The sequence below is a fragment of the Sinocyclocheilus anshuiensis genome, unplaced genomic scaffold (assembly GCF_001515605.1).
Source record: "Sinocyclocheilus anshuiensis isolate Anshui unplaced genomic scaffold, SAMN03320099.WGS_v1.1 scaffold1430, whole genome shotgun sequence".
In the NCBI taxonomy this organism is placed as follows: Eukaryota; Metazoa; Chordata; class Actinopteri; order Cypriniformes; family Cyprinidae; genus Sinocyclocheilus; species Sinocyclocheilus anshuiensis.
The window spans coordinates 1424248-1434317 of record NW_015555721.1 but is presented as its reverse complement, the minus strand read 5'-3'; the positions used below and the strand labels follow the sequence as shown (position 1 = coordinate 1434317).

Genomic DNA, 10070 nt, shown 5'->3' with positions numbered 1-10070 from the left:
GAGAGAATTCTTCTCAGAGTCATTGTGATGATGTCAGCTACAACCTTTATGAAAATGTTTATTATGCAAATTCATCCTGTGGTGTCTTGGGACATTGTCATCATTTTATAATGTCAATTGAGGGAGCAATTGAGAAAGAAAAATTACGCAAATGAGATTTGAAAGCTCGTTTGAATCCCAAAACTGCTACAGCGTATGTGTTGACAAACTCGGTTTTGTGTAGCAAAAGGTTGTGGGTCATAATAATTAATTATATTTAGTTACAGCATATTTACAGCTTCTGAATCTTGTCGGTACAGCCGGTGCCTAATATTTGAATTGTTATGCAGGAAGGTCATTGCAGTCAGACGAGTAATTGATATTAAAATCAATCAGACCTGTACTCAAAAATAACTGCATGGCAGGTTTGCACGGTTGACCTTGAAACCCAACGTGCCGAATATGACAAATATGCAATATACGGCTGATAGCGCAACACATTTCTTACATTCTTCACAATGTCTGCATTGCTGAACTCATACAGAAACATGAGATTCTATGATTCATAGCATGCACATATAATAACAGACTGTTATTTTATGGACGTGTCCTTTAATTGAAAAGAGGTAAAAAGTTAATTTCTCAGTGCACTGAGGTGTTGGAGATCTTTTCATGGTCTACTTGTCAGCTTTATTCTCTTTGACTTGTAATGTGCTACTGCCACCTTTCGGTTCGTGATCACAGCCTCAACAAATAATTTACCACCCACATCTACTATCCCAGAATTTTATAACATATGGAGTGTGTAGAAAGTGATATCATTAGGTTTATTTATTTATTTATTTTTTAAATGTGCTCAACATGCATAATTTAAATAGTTTATATATTTGCTTAATAACCTCAGTTCATTAATGCTGACCTATTTCATACGTATTTTCTATACATTTAATAACTTTCCAAGACAAAAGTACCAGACTGTGTACTTGAATTCTTTTATAGTGCAATGTGTTATTCATCAAGTACTGTGAATAAGCACTGTATTTGATTAAGCAGTGATATTTTGGCCTTGCTCCCTCCTGAAGTATTTTGTGTTCCCATTATGTTCTCTTTTTTTCAATAAACTAGACTTCAATTCATTTCAGGTGAAAGTTTTGTTAAGAACTCCTGTGTATAGACCTTAGTCAGGTTAGACACCATATTTAATTAAAAAAAGAAAAAAAAAAAGTCTTGACATTTGCATACACTGTACAGTATGAATGTCCTTGATCACTTCATTTTTACAACTCACAACTTTTAAAACAGTTTTTGTCTCCTGAAAGACTTTAGCACCTAAGGTAACCTAAAATACAATATATTAGAAAATTTAGAAATGTATTAAATATTCAAACACAAAAACTAAACAAGTCTTGTTTCCAGAGTAATAGAAACTTTTCTGATTGGTGGATTTTGTTTGAGGATTGTGGGTAATGTAGTATTATCCTGACTACGGTTTATTTATTTATTTTATTTTTTTGTCTTTAACAGTCATTATCTGTAAGTCTAAAAATACAATATATTAGAAATATATAAAATATTCAAACACAAAAACTGGTTTCAAACCATTCCTGTTTCCACAGTAACAGTAACTTCTCTAATTCGTGGATTTTGTCTCAGAATTGTGGGTAGTGTAGTATGCTACTTTACATTCAAAAGTGATTAAAAATTAATCTGCCAGGGGCCCTTGGTTTGGAAAGGCTTGAAAACCCTGGAATAGGACGATTTTTGAGTGAAGTGCCCTTTCTGTCCACCAGATGTCAATATTGAACAGGAGTGAAAGAGCTAATGGCACTCACTGTCTGAATACATGAATTATATGTTGTCTAAAAATGTCTCAGATGCTTTTCTTTGAATTAGGCATTAATATTTTATGAATTTTATGAATTTACGTATTTAACGAATACGTCTTAAGAGAACAAAAGGACTACAGTCTTTTTTCTGTGTATACAGACACACTGGTTGCTTTATTATATTATGTGTGAGATTTATTTGACAGCAGTGTGCACCTGTAAGCGTTCTAGTAGCACATTTTATACCATTTTTTTCCATTGTGAATTTACACACATTTTGTGCTGTTTACACATCGAGCTTAAGTGAGTTTACAACTTGTCTGGAGTGATGAAGGGTTTTGTAGAAGCGCACGCGGTGCGCAGCCGCAGGAGAGGCGCTTGGAGTCAGTCAGTGTCAGGGGCTTTGAGGGGTCACAGCTGATCACTCTGCATGCACTTACACACTCAACTCTTGTGTTATGCATCCTTTTAAGCAAACAGAGCCAGTGGAAATACTTTTACGCAGTATTTCCCTCTCTGGTCATCGTGTCTCGTCCACGGGTGGCGGATCTTTGTTGTGTTTGGTATTTTAGAGTGAATGGTGAGGATTACCGGAGCGCTCCAGAAATCAGCGGCGTTTTTTGAGTTTCACGTCCGGGATGGCCTCATCGCGCCAGGACTACATTGCACCATGGTGGACCTACTGGCTGCACAATTTCCCGCATCTTAATTTTAATTTCCAGACGGTTGATGGCACTTTTAAACCGGAGGACACCAGCTATCAGCAGGTGAGAGTTGTTTGGATTTGTAGTTTATGGATGGGAGACAGAGGGAAAACTAAAAGTAAATATGATCTTTTCTGCCATAGCTGCTGGGTAAACAACTGACACAAATTCATAGCTTAGTCAACTATAATGAAGGTAGATTTCAACTTAAAGTTTGAGCGTGTTCTCGGAACAAGAGTATTTTATACGTATCATTTTAATTAAGGGAAGGAGTTTTTACTACAATTTTTGAAAGTGAGTTTCTATGTAGACACAAATACTTGACAACATCAACAAAAAGAAGCCATTGAACATGTACACACTGTTATGGCTTGAAAAGAGGGAAGAAATAGAGGTCAATGAACACAAGTTGGCTTGACCACAATTGGAGCTTGTTGTCCTACTACTGGGGCAAGTTGTCACCGTGTTACAGGCCATTAAACATCCTAAGACTTTTCAGTATGAAGTAAACAATGAGCAACTCATTAGTTTACCAATAAATAAATAAAATTAATAAAATAGAATATAGAGATATCAAACCATTGTTTTAGCCAACAAAAGTTATAATAAATAAATAGCAGAAATTCCACTATGAAGGAAACCATTATGAGTTAAGCAATTAATTAGACTGCAAATAAATAAAATTAATAAAATAACATACAAAAAAATATCAAAGCCTTGTTTTGTCCAGCAAATATTATAATTAATAACTTGCATACATTTATATCATTTAAAATGTGTGACAACTTACCTCAACCTGATATGAATGAAAAACAAAGTGAATTTGTATTATTTTTATAGTTGATTATTTTCTGTATGTCAGTGTGTAAATCAAGTTTACCAGTTTTGATGCTTTTTTAAACTTGTAATGTATTACTGTTTCAATGGTTGTTTTTCCCCCTCTTTTAATATTTTTTTTGCTGTTTAAATTCATACGAAAACCTATTTAATACCTTATTCTAGGCTACTTTCTTTTTAGATTTTATTTTGTTGTAATTTTTGACTTTTTAGTAGGATAGGATAGTATATATTGACAGGAAACGAGGTGGTGGTGGGGGGGCAGGATTGGGAAAGGACTCAATGGGGCAGAAAGAGCTCAAGCAATCACTGACAGTGAACAGCAAGTTTTTGCCATGCAGTGTGACATGTCCCATATGCATTGTTTTCCTTTTACAGGGCAAGAAGTGTTCAAAAGCATTTTTAAGACGTATGCCTATACAGAAGCTGAATTAAAAATAACCCTATATGTAAATATTCGTGGGAGTAAACAATGTGACAGCTTGCCCCGGCCTCCCCTGCCCAGCAGTGGCCTGTTCTTGTAGGTGTAGTAGTGGAACATGCAGGATGAAATGAGTGTGAAATGTAATTTTGTAATGGATCAAAGGTTTTTCTCTTACCTCGATTGAGTAGAACTATCTCAAACAGGAGCTGACGTCTGTAACTTGTACTCTATATGCGTACTTTATCTGTTCACATAATCTAAATGCATTACCATTAAGATAAGAATTCCACACTCTGATAATTGAATATATTTTGTACCTTAAGCATTTAGGGACTTTGATCTGAGATAAAATGTGAGATAAATGTCTGTCACTGAACTCTATAAATGTGCAGTATCTGGTAAACACAGATGTATCTGGTGGTGTGTCAGATCTCCATTAAAGAGACTCTACTGTGATTTGTACCTTAGCACACAATGCTGTCTCCAGAGGAACATTTTGCTCATTGATTCAGTCAATATTTCCGCTGGGGATTTTTTTTTATCAAAAAGGATATTACGTGCCTTGTTCAAGGTCACATTTCTTTGGGTTACTTGAGGAAATTAATGGAGTGGCAACACAACTTTATTTAATCTCTCATTCTAAAATAAACTGCTTGTCAAACCTTTCTCTCGGTTAAATTCCCTTGCTAGTGCTTATTTGAAATCAATCTCAGGAATTGTTCTTCTGAACATATTTTCAATACCATCTTAGGGGTGTGTGAGTGATATCAAGAGATGTGTTGTTGACATTGCACAGATTTGAAATTCCCATCACATGAAAACACCAGTGTGCAATTATTATAATATGTGGTTTTAGTTTTAGTGGCATAACATTTTCAAAAGCATTGACACAAATTCTCACAATCTTTTAGGTGTCTTTGGTGCCTTGGTGTGCTCTTTTAAATATGTACCTTTAAAAGTACCAAAAATACTATGTTAGTAGTGTCATCATGGTTTTCTTTAAAGCATCTGTTTGATGAATATAATAATCAGATGCCATCGCTATACCATAGCACTATGAATGCTTTTTTGTACGGAGGTGTATGCATATGAAATACGCATTCTTGCTTATGTATATGCATAGGCCTCCATCTCTCCTCTGCATGTTTTCATTAGCCCTTGCAGGAAGTTTGGTTTAATGTAGTTAAATTCCTCTGATAACAATGCATGGGACAAATATAGAGATCAAAATTTTTTTTATTGGTAATGACTGTCATGCAGTGTTTGCTAGTTTTTAGAAAAACATGATGAGAAATGTTTTGAGTATTACTACTTGAGTATTAAAAGTAAAAAACCACTGATCAATAAACCATGTTTATTTATTTAGCAACTGTATATACCATGCAGTATTTAAAAATTGAGAAAAACGTGTGGTGACAAATACTAATACACAATATAAAAATAGGCAACACGTGTTGACTTTTTATGAGGAAAGCTATGCAGACATACTATTTTTATATCTTGTAAAACTGTTGCAACAGTGGCATTAATTTTTTTAACATTAGTTATAGTTATTTATAGTTTTTTACCTAAAGTGGCCTATGTACAAACAGTGACATGCAAATGTATGTCCACATTCAAGCATTTCAATCTCCATGGGTTTAGGGGCTTTTTCACTTACTTTTTCACTCAAGTATTTTTTTTTTTTTTTTAGGGGTTTAGGGCCTTTTTCACTTACTTTTTCCCCCAAGTATTTTTTTTTTTTTTTTTTGCCCTTTTAGTGTTTGTTGTTACTCAGCTATTCTATATTTAGGTTTTGACTATAAATCCTCAAGTTCTTATGTGGTTTGAGCATTAAAAATAATTACATGCCACCCTTTAGTGATTTTAGTAATTTTGCTCAGAATTTCCCAAGAGCATGTTGTGATTATTTATTGTGAAATTGTTGCAATTGATTTAACCACTCTTTTGACTTTTGATGTGACTTTAAAATTTGAAAGCGTGGAGAAGTATTTGTTTTGCATTACAATGAGCAGTAGTCCTTTTCAGTGTTTTCTTAAGCTAATAATAGATCCCCCCAAAGCTGCCATGAACACAAGCACAACATCAAGATACATCTTCTTTGAGAGATGCGGTCATCTCGGTTTTTCAGTTTCTACATATAGACTAGTAAGGAAAACATAATGTCTTTCCTCATAGGTAACATCACGTAATAAACAAATAACTATGTACCACATTCAAGTGTAGATCAGAACGTTTGCATTAGTTTGAAACTAAATCTGTATTTTTGTCTTGTTTTCCAGTAATATTTAAAGGTTACAAAGGACACGTTTAGTTCCAGATTGATTCTCTGAAAGTATTATTTTTTTTTATTTAAGTGTTTTTTTTTCTGATGATCTTGTGGAAAGAAAGACAAAAAAGGCTGATTTAGAAAATGTAATTCAAACTTTTTCTTGAATTGCAACACTGACAACAGATGAATCGGTCTACTTCCTGTTTGATTTGACCATCTGCCCCATGTTTGCCTGACTCTGTTTGGCAGTCTCTGATCTTCCTGGCCTGTGTGTCTGCGGTGGGTCTGGGTTTGAGTCTGTTGGTGCTGTCCGCATATCTGACCTGCCTGTGCTGCTGTCGAAGGGAAGAGGCTGAGGAAGTCAAAAGGCCTGACACCTGCTGTGTCACATGGGCTGCTGTTATCACCGGTCTGGTCATATGGTGAGTTCATTCACTTTGTTTTGCACCCACCAGGAAACAGGGACTGATTTTATTTATAGTTTAGATCTTGTTTTAAATACATCATTTGCATGTCCCTAATACATCAGCTGATGCAGATGATGCTTGTTAGATTATATTTAACATGGATGCATTAAATTAAGCAAAGGTGACAGTATAGACGTTTATAATACTACAAATCATTTCTGTTTTAAGTGAATGCTGTTTTTTTTTTTTTTACTTTCTATTCATCAAAGAATCCTGAAAATTCAGCTTTGCCATAAAAGGATTAAATTATATATTAAAATATTACATATTGATCAAATAAATGCAGCCTTGGTAAACATTAGTATTTTTTATATTTAAACTTGTATTATTATTTGTTAGGGGAATTTCTTTTAACAAAATTGTTTGATGGTGTATTAATATTCAAAAACATTTGTCACCAAATCTAAGGCTGTGTTCTCAACAGTGTTGGGTAGGTTACTCAAAAAAAGTAATCTACTACAGATTACTAATTACTTTTTTAAAATTGCAATTTGATTACATTACTGATTACTGCATTTAAAAAGTAATCAGATTACTAATTACTTTGCTTTCAAGTTACTTTCAAGTTATCAAACCTAAAAAAATAGTCTACAAAGTGAAACTCGTAGTTCTTTCAGTAATTTAATTCTGACTGAAAAATGTCATGGGTATCAAAACAGCAACTTAAAAGATCACATTGCATTTTTTCCTGATAACAGCAGAAAATAACTTAAGAACTTAAGCAAAAAGAAGCAAAAATAACTTAATGTTCTGTCATTTTTGAAAATGTAGATAAGAGTAATACAACATTTGAAACCGTGAAGGGTCTACTTTTATTTGTATACACTCGCAATATCAACAAAACGCTGTGCTTTTGTAAAATAAAGAAAATGCACAGGGTGTGTTTACTGCCGTCTCAGTCTCCTTGAACTTCTTTCTGAAACACGCCAAAAAAAGAATGAAAGCTCTGTGAATACTTGACACCCAGACAAAGGGAAATATATCTAAAGAAAGCCTGAAGTGTCTACTTTTAAATGAAGTAAGTCTTACCGAAAACAAATATACTCTGTTAAAGTTATCCGCATGAAACCAGTGTGAGGTAAGTCTTTCCTGTCTGAGCTTATTATCTGTAACATCACCTCCGTAAACAAAGCAGCAAGATTCATCAAGTTCATCTAGGCTATTTTTCGTTTTTGGAAGAAGACACGCTGTGAGGAAAAAGCTTTGTATTTACCTCAGAAGAAGAACACAATCTGACTTGATCCAGAGGAGGATATCATTCTGATAAGTAATTTAATCTTACTTATATTAGTGTTATTGTGACAAACTTCTACATATTTACTAGTTGGACTTTTCCCTAACTATAATGCCAGACTAAAATATGTGAAATTGAGTGGAACATTTTGAAATATGATAGGCAACCTTTCATTGCATCTAAACATTGTACGACCTGTCTGCATTTTAGCTCACAATCTCTGGTGATTTATTAAAGGGCATACTGACGCACAAAACATGATTTTAAAATGCATTTTACTTCATATTTTTTCTTAACACTGCATTTGTAACTTAAGTAATGTAATTTTTATTGACATTAGTAACTCTAATCAAATTACATAAATTTAAAATGTAACACATTACATTACTGTGCTATCAGGGAAAGTAGTTAGAATACAGTAATATCCAACTCTGGTTCTTAATTCCGATTTATTGATCAGATCTGCTTTTTTGTGTGGCTGTTCACATTTCCTTTTTAAGAAATGTCTTTTTTAATGTGGCCAATATTAGATTCCAGTGTGAACTAATCACGGTCCTGAACTGACCCACATGTGCAAAAGATTGATAACAAGAAGTAAACACTGAGGCCACTGAAGTAAGCGTTTATGCATTCATTTGTAAGCTGATGTGCCGTGGATGCCAGTGAATTCATGAGCATTATGATTAGCAATTATAATGAACATTCGATATGTAGGATGAATATGAAGTAAAAGTTAAATATTTATGCTACGAGGCCAAATATGTTTAGCTTGTATAGAGCTGTCGCTGTTGGCTAATACTTTTGAGTTTAACACCTCTCTGTCTCTCCACTGACTATCTCCTAAACAAAAATTTCAGGATTATGGAAAGATTTTTGTTTTTCTTAATCATGGACACGCATGGGCGCCGTTCACACAGAATGTGTTTTTGAATTTAAATTTGAGCTTAGTTTTTTTTTTTTCAAAATACTGTGTAATGTATGAGATGCGGTCAAACGTGACCATCAAATGCATGTTCCAATAGAAAAACAATGGAAAAGCAACACAGTCGAATGCAACAATTTACCTTGCAGGGGGAAAGGGGTAGAAAAAGAAGATGAGTCATGCAAGACGTGCACATTTCATTCAGAACCACTGAGTAGGAAAAGGGCATTTAGAGTTAGAATGAAATTTTCTTTAACCTGTGACATTTCATTTAGGATGTCAGCGGTATTTTGACAGGGATAATGGTGCAGTTGGATTGGATTTGTTATGCGATGGGTTCATGGGTGAGATGTGAGCTGTGGAAGAGATAGTTTTATTATTTAAGCCAGATACGCTGTGACCTCGTACACAGTTCATTGATCTCCCAAACGGCGGAGCAAATCAGAGCGCGAACCGCTGCTTTCAGCTCCAATTGGCAGGAAATAAGAAGGAAACTCAATTCTAATTTTGTTAGAATTAATCCTCCTTCACTTCTGCTCTCTCCGAGCCGGATATGTTGTGTAAATTTATTCCCTGCTAACCAACACACACCTGTCACAGGATTCATTATGTTCAGTGAATGAATACACATGAAAACACGTGAGAATCTGTTACACACAAAGGCCCAATCCCAATTCTACCCCTTAGCCCTTCCCCTTTCCCCTACCCCTCCGTTTCGCGCGTTCATGGAAGGGGTAGGGGTGTCTCAATTCTCTTTTGGTTGGAGGGGTAGGGGTAGGGGAAGGGCCAGACAGCCCTTCAAAAGAAGATTTTTCGGGACCACACTTCAAACGAAGGGGTATGAATTATCTCAGAGTAAACCGGCTTCAGGGGCAACATGGCTGCCCGAGTGAACAAAAAGACGAAAAGTCATAATTTGTTTTATGTTACATTCAATCGTGAGTTCATATTTACGGTCATGTTACTCAAAGAAATGTTTGCAAAAAATCGCTAATATTTGCACGATAGTGCCACAACATATTTTCATGTCTGATCAGGGCGATAACCACCGTAGGCATTGAGGGGGGCTAGTCCCCCCAATAATTAGAAATCGCTAAACCCTTTTCTCTAATATTGCCAATTCGAGAGAGAGAGATAAAAATTGCGTGTATGCACGTCTGTGCGTTTCTCTCTTTAGAGTGAGTCTACTTAAAAAACAGCGATTTTATCCTCTCGTTGCTGGAAAATATAATGTAGCGATTCAGTATTTAAACTGTTATTAATAAAAGTCGTGGGGCAGCATTGACAAGTTTCTTTTCTCCTGGATGTGTGAGCTGCGCGATCTCTGATATATATGTGTGTGTGTGTGTGTCAGTAAGCAGCACATTAATATAGAACGGTAATTAAAGGCTCTAATGCACACCAG

General features: G+C 35.1%; 1 protein-coding gene across 1 annotated transcript in view; it reads left to right on the top strand.

Moving 5' to 3' along the window:
* Positions 1-2208: 2208 nt before the first annotated feature.
* LOC107672455 (protein tweety homolog 2-like) overlaps positions 2209-10070 on the top strand; it is a 43835-nt gene continuing 35973 nt past the window's right edge. Inside the window, exons 1-2 of the mRNA XM_016465649.1 lie at positions 2209-2572; positions 6292-6464. Of these exons, the coding sequence (XP_016321135.1) occupies positions 2444-2572; positions 6292-6464 (302 nt within the window). The 5' untranslated portion in view covers positions 2209-2443. The remainder of the gene's footprint in view (positions 2573-6291; positions 6465-10070) is intronic.